The sequence below is a fragment of the Silurus meridionalis genome, chromosome 15 (assembly GCF_014805685.1).
Source record: "Silurus meridionalis isolate SWU-2019-XX chromosome 15, ASM1480568v1, whole genome shotgun sequence".
Lineage (NCBI taxonomy): Eukaryota > Metazoa > Chordata > Actinopteri > Siluriformes > Siluridae > Silurus > Silurus meridionalis.
Window position 1 is genome coordinate 7349761 of NC_060898.1, and position 16008 is coordinate 7365768.

At 34.9% G+C, this 16008-nt stretch overlaps 1 protein-coding gene across 1 annotated transcript; it reads left to right on the forward strand.

The window, feature by feature from the left end:
* Positions 1-4328: 4328 nt before the first annotated feature.
* p2rx4a (purinergic receptor P2X, ligand-gated ion channel, 4a) lies at positions 4329-15119 on the forward strand. The gene is made up of 12 exons (XM_046868115.1): positions 4329-4677; positions 5319-5493; positions 7705-7776; positions 9104-9176; positions 11268-11364; positions 12397-12477; positions 12557-12698; positions 13458-13591; positions 13694-13787; positions 13874-13939; positions 14742-14837; positions 14960-15119. Exons 1-12 carry the CDS (start codon positions 4550-4552, stop codon positions 14978-14980), a joined length of 1179 nt encoding a protein of 392 aa, XP_046724071.1. The 5' UTR covers positions 4329-4549; the 3' UTR covers positions 14981-15119.
* The last annotated feature ends 889 nt before the right edge of the window (positions 15120-16008 follow it).

Below are 16008 nucleotides of genomic sequence, written 5' to 3' on the forward strand. Positions count from 1 at the left end.
GGCACTCAATTGTACAGGACTTCTTTAGATGCGCTATAATACAATTTTGCATTCATTTGAACTTGAAAACCCAAACCTGTTCCAGCATGGCAATGCCCCTGTGCACAAAGTGAGCTCCTTGAAGATATGGTTTACATGTTTTGGAGAGGAAGATCTTGATTGACCTGTTATAGCGCTCTGATTTAATCCCTACTGAACACCTTTGGGATGAATGTGAATGCTGACTGCACCCCAGGTCTTCTCACCTACATCAGTACCTGCCTTTCATAATACCCATGTGGGTGATGAACACAAATATCCATAAGCACACTCCAAAATCTAGTGGAACATCTTCTCAAAAGAGTGGAGGGAATTTTAAGAGCGAATTGGGACTAAATGTGGAATGCAATGCTCAAAAATCACATACCGTACTGATGACCAGGTGACCCAATACTTTTGGCAGTATAATGTATGTGCTTTTACATTTGTATTGCACATAGAATTAAATCCTGTGAATCTGCCCCAGATTTTCTTTAACCCATTTAATTTCCTCCTATTTCAAGTTCTTGTGCTCTTATTGACCATAAAGCTGACTGACAGTCTTCAGAGTATTGTTCCAGGAAATTTGTCATTACTCTTGGGGAAAGAGCTGGGCGGTAAGGAATGTGAATGTGAATTTAACGTGTTTCCTGCAGTTGACAGCTGATGTTAAATCAGCCTCGTATGCATATTTCCATATTGGAGAAGAAAAACAACAGCTGTGGCTTTTCTTTTCGTCTTAATAGTTCCCCTGACAAGGACAAATCATTTCGTTTGGTTGTACAGCAAAGTACTTCTATTGCATTCCCTGAAACAAAATACATTCTGAAAGAAAACACAGGACTGTGTTGTTACAGTGATCAGACTATGGTGTACGTTTTTCCAGTTTCTGCAGTGTCTCAGCTCTCGGGCATTTCATCCGTCGTGTAAGATCTGCTCTACTCAAGGTTTTGAAGGATGGAGATGAAAGAATGTAGAGTAATAAATAATGTCACCCTGAGTGGCAGTAATCAGATATTAAGGGTAAAGGCGAGTTTACATCTGATACTGATACTTTGCTCTGTAGTGTCTCAGGCCAGAAGTGATATGCGCAATGGCAGGTTCTGTAAACAAGACTGGCCTTGACTGGCTGATAAAATTTCATGTGAAATCTGTCACACAATTGCAGTATATCAAGGAAACGGGTAAACTTCAACATACAAAATACATTTATGAGTATATATTTTGAGTATTTAACACAATTGCCATTTTACAGAGAAAGATTCAGGTCTAGAATATGTCTAGTTGCTGCAAAGCTTCTGCTGAACAGTGACTTTGGTCAGTATTTAAACTGACATTCAATAATGAATAATGAATATATTCATTTGTAGCTGATACACCAATAATTAGAAGGCAACAGATGCATCAGTTGCATCAAATGAAATGCATAAGAAAAAACTTTATTCAATATAACTAATAATCAGTTGAGGTATTACAACTAAAGTTTGAAGAGAAAAATATAATTATTAGTTTAAGATTTTTATTGCTACACATCCATGTTGCTGGAACCTGTACATCTTATTCATGTAGATGATCATGAAAGCAATTAAGTCTTTTTTTTTTTTAACATAGCTGCTGATTTCAGTTGTTATCTAAAAAATTCTGTATGTTAAGTGTTCTGAGATGCTTTTCGGCCCTCCATGGTTTCTAAAGAGTGATTATTAGTGTTGCTGCCACATTCTTCTTTGCATCTGCATGTTCCCTGACCTCTCGCATCAACAAGACATTTTACAGATTCACTGCTCACTGAATCTTTTTTCGGACCAAACTATGGATAACAATAGTAGGCTAGTTGGCATGTTTTTTTTTTTTTTTCTCAAACATTTTGCATAAATATATCAGCATTCCTATTAAAATGACTGATGATTGTACCTTAAAATAGTTTCAGAGCAGGAAATAAGAATGAGGCAATATAAAGTAAGAAGGGAGGTGGAGTTGTATACAAATGTATACAATTCTCTACATATAAAATCAAACATAGAAACTGATTTGTTTATCAAGAGTCAGTATCTTTCTGACGGTATATAATGGATCACCATTAATTCCATTATTTAAAAAAATTGCCATGGCTTTGAGAGACAGTTGAGCTCATACACTAAAGTCATTACTCAAGAGGGCATTAGTCAGTAAAGTAAACAGAGGCCAAAGGTAACTCAGGAAACAATGTGTAAAAGTTCAAGCAGAAAAATCTTTATGCGAGACAAGGTTTATAATAAGCACATAAATCACGATTCAAATACATGCTATATTAATTTTCTTGTTCTGTTTAATATAAGCAGAAAAACAATCCACAATTGCTCATTATTCTTATATGCTATGACTGGAGATGCATAATATTACAATTATGCAATATTTCGCATCAATTAGGTTTTTGATATGAGTTATATCTATTTTTAAGAATTTAATCAGGTAATATTGGTAATCAAGAAACAACTCTCAGATGCTTCTAATGCTCTATTGTGTTTATACTGATTGTATAAAACTTTGGAAAATATTTTAACAGGGCTTTGAAGAGAGAATAAATCCTCTATTAGGATTTGATTTAATTAAATTACATTCAATTTTATGTGCAGCTTTTCAAAAATAAAAAAATTGGAAATATACATATGAAACTGCTATGGAGTTATCCCCAGAAGTTTCCCTAATGTGCAAGCAGAGATGGTGGGAAACTCAAAAGACAGTGCAACATCATCATCATTATAATCTAAGGTATAATTATACACAATTTCCTTCTATAACTGTACACTATATGCTCAAAAGGTGCAGTTGTGTAACCAGGAATTTAGAAAATTGTGTAAAGCATGAAGTTCATTTTGTTGGTGAACTGTTCAGTGATGGAGACTGTAGTTTACAATTGTAATCCTTATCTATTGTAGTAAGACGGTTTGTATTAGTGGAACTTGAAAGCCATCTTCATGATTACTAAGTGGTTCCATCCACATCTTTATGCTGCACGTGTTACCATTCTCAGGTGCAGCGAGTGGATTCCACTTGATATGATCCCCCTCAGAATGGATCAGGCAATAATTAGAATTGGCTCTATATTCGATTTCTTCTTTAAATATGGAGAGTTAGTGGTTAACCCAGTGTACATGGGGTTTGTGTGTTCTGCCTGTGCATTGGGATTTATGGTACTCTGGTTTCTTTCCCCAATCCACTTAACTCTATATAAAATTTATTTTCAAGTATTTGTAGCATTCAAGAACTTTCCCACCTTGTGGATGAAGACTCACAGACAGGGGTCATGTATGCTTAGTAGTATGTGCTTTTACCACAAACTGGTGGTCTTAGTGGTTAGCCCTGTGTGTATGGGGTTTGCATGTTCTCTCTGTGCTTTGGGATTTTTTTTCTGGGTAGTCTGGTTTCCTCCCCAGTTTAATGATGCTTGTAGGCTGACTGCCATTTTCAAATTGTCCATAGTGTATGTGTGTGTGTGTGTGTGTGTGTGTGTGTGTGTGTGTGTGTGTGTGTATATACAGTACAGACCATAAGTTTGAAAATTGTAGAGTCACAGTAAAGGCATCAAAACTATGAATTAACACATGTGGAATTATATACATAACAAAAAAGTGTAGGTTCTTCAAAGTAGGCATCAAGAGACTGCCAAGAGTGTGCAAAGCAGTAATCTAAGCAAAAGGTGGATACTTTGAAGAACCTACAATATGACATATTTTCAGTTGTTTCACACTTTTTTGTTATGTATATAATTCCACATGTGTTAATTCATAGTTTTGATGCCTTCAGTGTGACTTCATAGTCATGAAATCAAGAAAACTCTTTGAATGAGAAGGTGTGTCCAAACTTTTGGTCTGTACTGTATGTGTGTGAAATCGTGGCCTATGAAGGTTTGGCACCCTGCCCAGCATGTCCCTCTGAATTCTGTGGGACAGGCTCGAAGTTCCTCTGAGAGCCTGAGTAGAATGAGAAGTATTGGACATACACCAACTAATCATGAAATATCGCCATCTACCGGCGACATCACAAGCGTTTTAATAAGAATTTAATAATTTAAATAAATAAAACAGAGCCAAATGCTGTATATTATTGCGATGTTTTTTAGCGAAACAAAAAGATTTTTAGTTCAATTAAAACAACATGGCGCCTTTGTTCACTTCTCTATCTTTGCAATCAAACAAATCCCCAAACTTTGGGTTACAAAATAGTGTATTTATGTAGTACAAAAAGTGAGGCCATTTTAAAATCCCCCTTTTTTTTTTTTTTTTTTAAATAAATACCCCCCTCAAATCATCTTTTTCGTCGAAACCGAAAGTAAAGTATCACGCTAAAGGAAGTTATTCCAGTCAGGCACAGAGATCAGCAGGATGTATATAGTGCTCGGGGTTTGTTATTGCACTTTGTGTTAATTAGTAGCTAAACATGTGACTTTTTCACGAAAGGAAGGAGAAGGAATTGTGTATTTGACTACACGGTTATTTTTCCTTTCAGCTAATTGAACTGGAAAAAGTTTTTTTTTTAATAGAAAAAAAACAGCATGGCGTGTTCTGCCGTTACCAGGTGTTTCTTCGACTACTTCACTCCTAAAATCCTGGTAATCCAGAGCAAGAAAGTGGGAGCGATTAACCGCCTGGGTCAGGCTTTGGTTATAGCTTATATTGTAGGGTAAGTGTCTTTTTAAAATCTCAACATTATGTTTTAAGAATTTGCACTGATTTCAATTAGAAAAAAAAAAAAACGACTTGGAATTCACCTCCAGTCACAACCAGTAAAAAGTTCAGGAAGTTTACCAGAAATCGCTTGAAAGCTTGAAAGAAGGTTTAATGTTAACAACACTGACTAAAGGAGCTAATTTGGGGGGTCATTTTTATAATTGTGGTGCTGTTTCGATCACAGATATGTACAAATATGTATTTAAAATGCAGTGATATTTTAAACATAGGTACAGATCCATCTGATAAACAACAAAAAACTCAAATGTTTTAGATAGAGAGCTTAAAATGACCTAAAACCTATTTGCCAATAGAAGACTACTAAAACTAAAGTCTGGTATTAGTGTGAATTTGTTTAAAATGTCATTTTAAATGACTCATTTATATTACAGGTATAATTGTGTCCAAAAACATCTCCCTCTCCCCCTCCCTCTGCATCATCTGAGTTTCTGGAATGTTACATTACGAAAACCAAAATTTCTCTCATTCCTTTCAACTCCATCCTACCATCCATCTATCCACCAATAATATTTTTGATTGTATTGTATAACATGTTTCTAATGTCTGCCTGCTGATCTGAATATCATTGCACAGATATGTGTGTGTTCTGAAGAAGGGCTACCAGGACACTGACTCTGTCATCAGTTCAGTCACTATCAAGGTGAAAGGTATCGCTCTGACCAACACATCGGACTTGGGCTTGCGGGTTTGGGACGAGGCCGACTACATTGTTCCCCCTCAGGTAGTCCATTGTTCTAAGAAAGAAAAGGTACCGTGCTGAGGAAAGAGAAGTTAGCAAAACACTCTGGGTTATGGTCAAGCCCTGTGTTCCACTACTGTTTTCAACTTCCTCTAACTACTTTAGAAGAGAAGTGTGTAGAGGGAAGCAAGTTTTTTTTAATAAGATGTTATAAGTAGAGTTAAAGTAAAGACGTTTTTTAATATTTAGTTTTCTGTTTCGCTTGCTAAATAGTTAATGTGCTAAACACCAGGCAGAGTGATGTATTGGTTGTCATGTACTGATAATTAGTTGGTTTTAAATAAATTATTTATTTATTTATTTATTTTTTACACAAGCTTGACAAAATGAGGCTAATATAATTTTTTTTAGCTAAAATAGAAGCTAATTTTAAACACTGATTACTATATTAAAGCATATACTGTATCTTTTGGCATACTAATGTTGAAGCTTGTTGATTTACAATGCTCAAGCAATAATCTGCTTTATTATAATATTAATCAGCAATTATTTGACTAAAATTCCCACTATTTTATTAAAGTGTTATGTATTTGACTAACTATTTTTTGGTTTATTAGAGGTGTTGGAAGGCCCTTTACAATCATCATGAAAAGATTTTTACTGGCAAACTGAACAGGAGGAAATGTTGGTAAAACAGCTTTGGAATTCAGGATGAAGGAGTGGGAATGAATTTGATTCAGGGTGCTTCAGAATGATTTAATCAGACTTCATGTTGGTCTTTTGACAGGTTAGGCTTTCTATAGTATGAATGCTTTTAGGCTATAAAACATTAATCATTTTTTATACCCCATAAAAGCATGATGTACTTTTATAAGTGTTCCATGTCGGGTGTATTTAATTTTTTTTAATAAATCAATACAATCTGGAAGTTATTACATCAGTGCCAGAGAAAAGTTGTAATGCAGTCTGAATCAACAATTCCCTTTCCCTTGTCCCTTGTAAAGCAGGGCTGTGGTAGCACATAAGACTAACAGACACGCTAGCACTGATGATCGATCTGTTGGAACTGCTAAATATCAAGGATCCACATCATAAGCTACACTGGGTGTCAGGTTTTGGTTAAGCACAAACTTATTGGAAGATGAACTCCATGGTTAGATAATGTTACTATTTAGTTAACTTTAGCTTCGTGGTGTTGGAGAGCACTGTGTGCCAAAGTGAAACAAATTCACACTTGTGTAAAAAAAACCCTAAAATTCACAAATGGTATTGTTACATTTGTCATCAGTGCCAAAAATAGGGATAAACAGGCACTAACATATGAATTCAGATTTTATAACCTCTTTATTTCTGTAAAAACTTCTTTGGAACAATGCCCATTGTTAAAAACACTACACAAATAAATAGAATTTGCACCATGAAAAAGAAAAAAAAGCCTGTCACAGAGTTGCTCTTATCAGTTGATCTGTTAATGAAAAAAGCATATTATTTTTTTTTAGCAATAAATGCGATTTATCTTTAACTGCAGTCTACACCATTCTGTTGCATTTCACTGTGCATTTCTCACACTGTGCACTGTGCAAGACAGATAAGCAGTCACATGTTTGATATTAGGATAACCTAATGTCTAGTTTCTGATTTGAGATTCAAGTATTTCAGTCATGTTGACATTTTTTTAAACTAATTATTAGTGAAAAGTGATCGAGATGAGTAATCAGTGCTGCAATACATGAGTTCAGCTGAGGAGAATTGGACAATGATTGCTTTTCAGTGTAGCACGACTGCAATGCAAAGATAAAGGTGAAATGCAACAGGCAGTTAGATTTAGCGCTTAATTACTAATTAAATATTTGGCAATGGTTTCTGCATATCAGTAATGCAATACTATCTTTTTGTATAAGTCCACTCTGTTACACATTCCTCCCCACATGGGTCATCACGTTTAATGGCAAGTCAATTACAATCGCTGATTTCATATTTCACCAAGCAGCAAGTTATGAACTATATATCTAATCTCTTGGCATGTTTAGTGGTTTCATTTGATGCATTTGCTTGCATTCTACTGCTACCACAGTGTGTACCATTGTAGATAGCAAAAGGAAGTGAAGATTGTACTTTTTGGTTAGTAGGTTTGTCAAGTTTATTGGTCTGTAATAATCTGATTTCTGTTTCTTTTAAAAGGCAATTTTAGACATTTAAGGACATTTTCAAATTGAGAGATGAAGTGTGTGTGTGTGTGTGTGTGTGTGTGTGTGTGTGTGTGTGTGTTTTTTCTGTCAGGAGGAGAATTCATTCTTTGTTTTGACAAACCTGAACATCACACCAAACCAGACACAATCACGATGTGCTGAGGTGGGTTTAATTCCTGATTACTGAAATACCCTGTGATACTGCAGTACAATAGTTACGGAAATCATCTACAATGATAGCATAGTCCTAAATTAACTTTAAGTAGTATTTGTGCTTGCTGCATGCTCTGTGCTTCTTGCCCTTTAGCAGGACTTAGCAAGAGGTGAACAGAAAGCAGTCACTGCAGTGTGTGCTGTTTTACTTAAACAGAAGATTTTGGGTAGAGGCTCTGCTCTAACACTGATTTCACACGGTTCTAAGTGAGTAGTGGTTTCACTTTACAGCTCCACAGTCCGAGCCCCAGTTGGATCCTGAACATAGATTCATATTTGTAGAGTCCATTTCCTGTGCATGTCCTCCCTGTGTCAACATGGTTTTCCTCTGGTCTCCACCCACTGTCCAAAACATGTCAAATTTGCTTCTATGTATGAACGGGGAAATAAGTATATAGACTCTTTGTTTTCATAATTCAAAATTCATTCAATGTGTATACTATATACTTCCTATTTATACACAGCAAACCACATTTCTTGAGCTGGATATGAATTTATTCATAAATTAAGATGATATGTAAATTGTTTAGAGGAATTTGTGAGAGGTTTATGCAAGAAATTAATAAAAGTATTTATGAAAATTGTGGAAATTTGTAAAAAGTTAGGTTTCCAACAGGTTGATGCAATCTGCTCTTCCTTGGTCCTTCACTGCTCACTTGTATAAACAAAATTCTTGTATAAACACTTCTATAATTTTGGCCTGGATAAAGACAGCTACATAAATGTAAATGATTTCTGTACTTGTATATGTATTATACTGTCAGATATGATACGACCTGTTACATCTTATGATCAAGTTACATTAATTATTGAATTAATTATTGGCATTAATTAAAAAATATATTTAAAAAGTCCATCAACAGAATCCTAAAAATTAAGACGAATAAAACCAGCTAATCAGTTACAGCATAGACTAGACTGTGTATAGCTATAAAACAAACACATGCCCCATGATACAGAAGATAAAGATTAATTAGAGACTGGTATTTTTTATTTCTTTTTTTTCTTTTCCAGATAAAAGTTGGTTTAAAAATTAGTTAAGGAGCACAGTGTTATATGAGTTGGAAGCTTTATGCCAATAATAATAGTGCTAATAATAATGCTTACAGTAGTCCACAATTCTATTAAAATATAGATTTTAAATGATTATTACAATCTGAATTGCACATTAAATTGCCATTTATTGCCCAATAGTCCTAAAGCAGAACATTTCAAGATTCATTTTTATTCAATATCCTTTTGTTTAATAAAATCATTCTACATATTGTCTCTTCTAGAATCCTGGAAATGAAACATCATGCAGCTCAGATCAAGATTGTAGGAGAGGATTTCGAGACAGTCGCAGAAATGGTAACGTCCACCTCCCAGTGCATGGAGATTATTTAGAAAATCATTCTTCCCTGCTTCATCACACACATTTTTTCCTTTTCCCTGCAAACTGTTCACCCTAATAATCACTGAGTATTTGGGACAGACCACTGAGGCAAGCGCTTGCAGATATCCTTATCCTAAGTGCAGCATAATGGCAATAGAATGCATTAGGATCAAAATACTGCTGAATATTCATTCTTCATCACATCTAAACTCATCCTATGATGTTCTCCTGGTCACAGTAAGGTGTGATGCCCTTAAAGAAAAATAGTAATCTCCTTCATTACAATAGTTAAATCAGGAAAAGAAATGGAGATAGCATGGTGGCTTAGCTTTTGGTCAAGAAGAATTAGTGCCTTATTATGTGGCTTTGAAGAGGAGCTGGCTTTGGGCATGAGACACATGCAAGAACTGTTGGGTACAATGCAATAAAACACCACCTCAAATAAAAAAACAGACTCTGCCTCTCAATCTCCAAACATAAAGTTTGTTAGCCTGGAGCTTTTTAATGATCCACATCCACTGCAGGCTGATCTTAAGGGTCCCTAAGAAAAACTGAAGTTTGTATGCGTTACTATAGGTGATTAAATACCTATTTCAAGGTGGTAATTTCCAACACTCTGTTCACCTCTACCACAATAGAAGATGTGGTTATGCAGGTTTCAGTGCCAAAGGAGAAAATTGGTCCCTTGAATTGTATCTGAAGTTTGGATGAGGTGTAGTCTTTAGTCAAGAAAGAGGCATAGATATAATACAATGATAAAAGTACCTGACTGGATTTTGCATAAGAAGAATATATGATTAGACTTCTTTTTTATAAAATTGCTGTGTCATCTGCAATGCTTTGACCAACAAAGAAAGTAGTCGTGCAGCTTCCTCAAACTGGCTTTCTTTTTAAAAACCACTTGGTGTTGGGGTTGAGTGTGTGGTTAGAAGTTAATAAAGAACATTTGGTGTGAAATACTGGGTGTAAAACAATTATCTTCTACTGTGAGCAGTGTTTTTAAATGGTCTCTTTCTCTGTTTCTTGTAGTGGCAGCTAAAACTGTCTTACAAATTAGTTACAAATAAATATTTTGATGGGCAACACTATAGCCAGATGATTGTGAATTATCGTAAGCACATTGTCTGCATTAACGACATGTTTAAATCATGTCATGAGCTCAGCTTTTTTGCCAAAGATTAGATCAGCTCTGTGTCCAGTCAAGTCACTCGAGTGCTATTCGGAAGATGACGAATTAGTAAGTCTGTGTGCTTTTGGGAGAACTATTAAAGGCCTTCAGGTCTAAAGTCAGATTAGCCTAGTCCATAACTGAAGCAATCGTCTTCAACATAGCTAGAGTGTCTTCTTTGGTTATATGTACATTCTTTGATGCAATCTATGGCTACCTCCTGGACACGCAAAGAGAAATACTACTTGCTGACATTCCTTTTGCTCTTGTGATCTGTGGTCAGTTTCAGTCATTTTTATCTTATGCAATGAAGATTACCAGTGCAGTGAGTGATTGTGTCCTCAACAGTTTTTTGTTTTTTATTTTAATCCTCAAAGTTCAGTGCTACTGTTTATCAGCACTGTCTGTTAATGTCTGGCAAGGTGAACTACAATCCCTGGATCTGATGCAAACCCTCCTGATGATTGTAGTATACAGAAATGGACCAAGTAGTACATAGAAATAATAATATATACCAATGGTTCTGCAGCTGAGCCAAGGTCACTGAGCCTCCAGGAAAATTTTGGTTTGATAACAATGAAAATAAATTTCCCACATACAAGCTACCGGCTTTCCACATGGGGTCTTGGTCACGAGTTGATGACCAGTTATTCTAAAATGAACAAAGAGGAATGCTTTACTGTTTCCTAAGGAATTTACCCTGACATTTATCTCTTTTATAGAACAGCGGGTACAGATGTCTTTTTTATATATATATATATATATATATATATATATATATATATATATATATATATATATATATATATATATATATATAACAGTTTTTTTGTTTTATTTTGTAGAACAGTGTTGTTTCATAACAGTCTATATAATGATTTTTTTTTTTTACTTCAAGGTGTGCAAACAGGCAGGTGTGTGGACTTTTCAAGGACAGAGAAGACGTGTGAGGTGTTTGCCTGGTGTCCTCTGGAGAAAGACAATAGTCCACCAAAGTACATTTCTACTAATTAAAAAAATATATTTTCTTGCTCAGCTTGTATGTATTATGAAGTAACATTTTTCAGTATATGAAATATATATTTTTTAATGCACATTTTTAGTGCTTTCGATTATAGCCTATAAGGTTCTCAAAATAAATCATATTTTAATAGTTTCATATTTTAAATCACTTTACTACTCACAATATCTTTTCTGACAAAGAGCACCTGATTCCAACACTTGGAAAGGAGACAGAAATAAAATGAAGACAGGGGATGTGTCTGAGGCGCTTCTTATAAGCACTTTGCCGAATATGTCCCTGTATTCATAAATCATTACATGGCAGCTCCACTAAAGCTCAATAACATCTAATGTGACTTTCTCTAGTTGCAAAACAAAATATAGTACAAGATAGAAGTGCTGCACACTAAAGTAGGTAGACTTTATTTGGAGGTATTACATGATGGACTCAATTTGGGCTTATGGGCTCTATGTCAGGCATCCAGATGAAGCAATACAACATAAACTACAGCCTCGGCTTTTCACATCTGCAGTGCGTGTCAAAGTTTGGAAACGCCTTTTGTGTTTTTGAGAGAGATATTCATGTTTCTTTTCTTTATATGCAACAAACTAGGTCATTGAATGATGTGAAGATTTACTTTGGGGGACTGGGCAGGTCATTTGATTGAGAGATAACACTCCAGTGGACGGTTTGGTTTCTAAATAATATTTCGGGTCATTGTCTAGTTCAGTGAAATTGTACCAAAAATCTGAAGACGTGAAGTCTAGGAGTATGGAATGGTAGCCATGTTGCTTCAGTATTCCTTTCACCTCAAACCATTAAGCTTTCACCTCCATGTTTGAATGTGGGTTTAAGGCAGTCTACTAAAATCTTCTCTCTTCTCTCACTTTGGTTGTAATGTCTAGTAGATTGATTAAAATGAATTCATGTTTTATTTGTTCTACTTGTAATTAATGACTAATAGACTTGTTTGTGAATATTGTGAATCGGTGCAATACGCTCAACCTTTTTTCCTGTCCCTTAGACCTGCAATGCTAGCAGAAGCAGAAAACTTCACGGTCCTGATAAAGAACAACATTCGCTTTCCCAAATTCAATTTCAACAAGTAAGTTGAGACTTTAGGCAACACAATACTTCAACAGTAACAATATTGTCATTTCATCTGACTTTTTTTTTTGTAACAGGCGAAACATACTGCCCCATGTAAACAGCTCCTACCTCTCGCACTGTGTGTTTAACCGTACGGCGGATCCCGACTGCCCGATCTTTAGACTCAAAGACATTGTGTCTGAAGCCAATGAAGATTTCCAGACCATGGCAGTGCAGGTAGGAAAAAAGCTAACTCAGGGTATTAATTTTTTTATTATTATTATATGAGAAAAGAGAACAAAAACTACATATAAACAATTATATGAATTAAAAACTATATATTGTAAAAGTAAATTAATAAATTGATAGGAATAAAAAAAAAAATTCTTCATACAGAAGCTGTACAATAACCAGGGTTTTACCAATTCATTATTCAGGGGTTAAAGCGCCAATGGTAAAAAAACGTTAGTATTAAGGCAGTATTTTTCAGTGCTTTAGGTATGTATTCCACCAAAGGCTTGTGATCAGATAAGGAGGGAATCAGGCAAGAAAATAACCAAGAGACCAAAGTTAACTCTTTGATGCTACCACCACCATGCTTCACTGTGGGGAATTTTATCATTTTGTCATATGATAAGCAGAACTGGGTTTCTGCCAAACACAGGCTTCTGTGCTAAGGCCATGACTACATTAAAACAATTCATACATGAGCAGTACAATGACTGGTTTTACAAATTCTCTGTAACTGTGGAAAAGTTTGAAGCACCAACGAAGAAAGTCAGCAGTCTGTTTTTGATGTTTGATGAAAGAGTGAAAGTTTTGTTTTTATTTTAAACTGTAGAACATTTTTTAGTGGATTGATCCAAATTGATCCACCTTGGCTCTATCCTTATAGATGTTGGAAGCTCAAATATTGAAATCATTCCTAAAATATAGAAGATGACTGGAAATAAATGTGCTAACTATAGACATTAATGCATCAAATTTTGTCCATAGGGAGGAGTGATGGGAGTGCAGATCCACTGGCACTGCAATCTGGACTTGTCTGAAAAGTCCTGCGTCCCTCAATATGCCTTCCGCAGATTGGATAATAAGGATCCGGACAACGTTGCCCCTGGATACAACTTCAGGTTTACTCTTGTAGAGATACAGAAATGTATCTCTGATATTTGTCACAATAACTGTATTTTCTGTATTACATTTTTCTCATTTGCTGTCTGTCTAAATGACAGATTTGCAAAATATTACACCAATGCAGATGGCCAGGAGACCAGGACGTTAATCAAAGGCTACGGCATCCGATTTGATGTTATGGTCTTTGGAAATGTGAGACTTTTAATCAGGTCTGTTACAAAAATTACTGAATTGATTTATAATTGATAGCTGTTTTTTTTTTCTTTGTGCTTATACAGGCAGGAAAATTCAACATTATCCCAACCCTGCTCAACATCGGAGCTGGCTTGGCACTCCTTGGCCTGGTAAGTGTATGGATTTGTAAATGACAGAATCTTAAAATAAACCTTTTTACCTTACCTCTTACCTTAATTTTTTTTTTTACCTTTACCTTTTTTTTATTTTATTTTATTTTATTTTATTTTTTTATTTTTACCTTTTACTTTTACCTTTTTATGTTGTTTAATGTAAATACTTAATATTGCTGTAGTTTGCCTGGAGCCTGAGTTAAGAATTACATTGTACAAACTGTCACTGACATCTGTACATATGACAAATAAAACTTGAATCTTGAAACTTAAGAAGTAAAGAGTGGAAAGTTACTGGAATAGTGTATAATTGAAAAGAGTAAAAAGGCTAAGCCAGGACAAATTCCTACTCGCTGTGCCATTACAACTTTCCACCAAACGTTTGTGATTGGATAGGAGACCATTACACAAGGAAGTAACCAAGGGCCCAAGGTTAACTCCCTGATGCTACCACCACTATGCTTCACAGGGATTAATTATCATTAAGGTGATAAACAGTATTTGGCCTTTGCCAAATGTAGCATTCTATGTCAATGCTCTATATTTGTTTATATTGCTGACCATTTTCTTAAAGCCTACCTTTGTGTAGTGTCCAGGCTATGGCTGTTTTTCTGTTCTACTAATCTCTTCATCTTCCTCAGAGTTACACTTGGCATTTTGGTTAATAACCAATAGTGAGAAAATGTGTAAATAAATAGTTTCTGTGCATTTCTTTGTTCTGTATGCATTTATTCTATTATAACAGCTTAAAACAAGATATGAAGTTCATCCTGGACGTTTGACTTTTGTGGTTGTCCAGGTAAATGTGGTGTGTGACTGGATTTCTCTAACTTGCATGCAAAAGAGGCACTTTTACAGAGAACAGAAATTTACTTATGTGAATGACTATGAGACTGTAAGTATTTATTCCTTTCATTTCCTGTCCTTTTTTCCCCGAATATGCAGTGTGTTAAACCAGCACATAGAGCCTACTATGTACAAATGCTTAATTAGTTCATGTCTTTGTTTGTCTGTTAGTTGTCCAATGATGTTCCATAGAAGCAGTGCTCTCAAGGCCTAAGGACTTGCTGGATACCTGTTGTCAGCTGTTATTATTATTATTATTATTTTTAGTAGTATTTGATTACTGTGCTGAAAACATTTACTTGTACATGTCAATTAAATGAAATGGAATCAATGTGTCAGTTTTTTAATATATTATTAATATTGAAAAATTTGTTTGAATCTTGTATACTGTATATTTCATTACATTTTTCATGTTCTTTTTTGTTTTGAATCAAGAAACGTTAAAGATGCCATTTGCAATGTTTAAGTGTTTTTTTTTTTTTTTTAGATCTATACTGATCATCCGAAGCATCCCTAAGACTTAGAACAAAACCTACATTATGATGATTATACTTGGTGATTGTAGAGCCCCAATTCCAAAAAAATTGGGATGCTGTATAAAATGCAATGATTTGCAAATCACATATATCTCATAAATCTCATAAACATAAAAGTAATTTTGAATTTGATGGTAGCAACATGATGGGACAGGGTCATCACAAAAATATGGAAAAAAAAAACCCCACAAAACTGTTGACCAGATAGAATTATGTATAAGAAATTAACAGGGCAACATTCCTCTCCAGCAACTGGTCTTGTTGGTTCCCAGACTTATGGACTGCTTTTAAAAGAAGAGGAGATGTTACACAGTGTTTAACATGGTCCTGTCCCAATTTTCTGATACATGCTGCAGCCATCAAATTCAAAATTAAACATGTATTTTTCTTTAAAATGGTTAATTTCATTAGTTTAAACATTTGTTTTCTATGTTCAATCATGAATAAAATATGGGTTTATGAGATTTGCAAAGCATTGCTGTTTTCATATGCAATTTAATTTTGACCCCTAAATATGAGTAAATATGAGGTTTACTAATGTTACTATTATTACTGCAGTCTGACTTGCAGGTACCAGAGAGCTATAGAAGTTGAAAATGTAATCTAGCAACACCTAATGTGACTAGTGATTAATGTGATTTCGTGGAGAACACAAATGTTGTTAAAAAAAATATCTGACTCCTC

Coding starts and splice junctions, on each gene's coding strand:
- p2rx4a (XM_046868115.1), top strand. CDS start 4,550: ATGGCGTGTTCTGCCGTTACCAGGTGTTTCTTCGACTACTTCACTCCT. Junction 7,777..9,103: donor CACAATCACGATGTGCTGAG/GTGGGTTTAATT, acceptor TGTCTCTTCTAG/AATCCTGGAAATGAAACATC. Junction 14,838..14,959: donor ATGTGAATGACTATGAGACT/GTAAGTATTTAT, acceptor TTTGTCTGTTAG/TTGTCCAATGATGTTCCATA.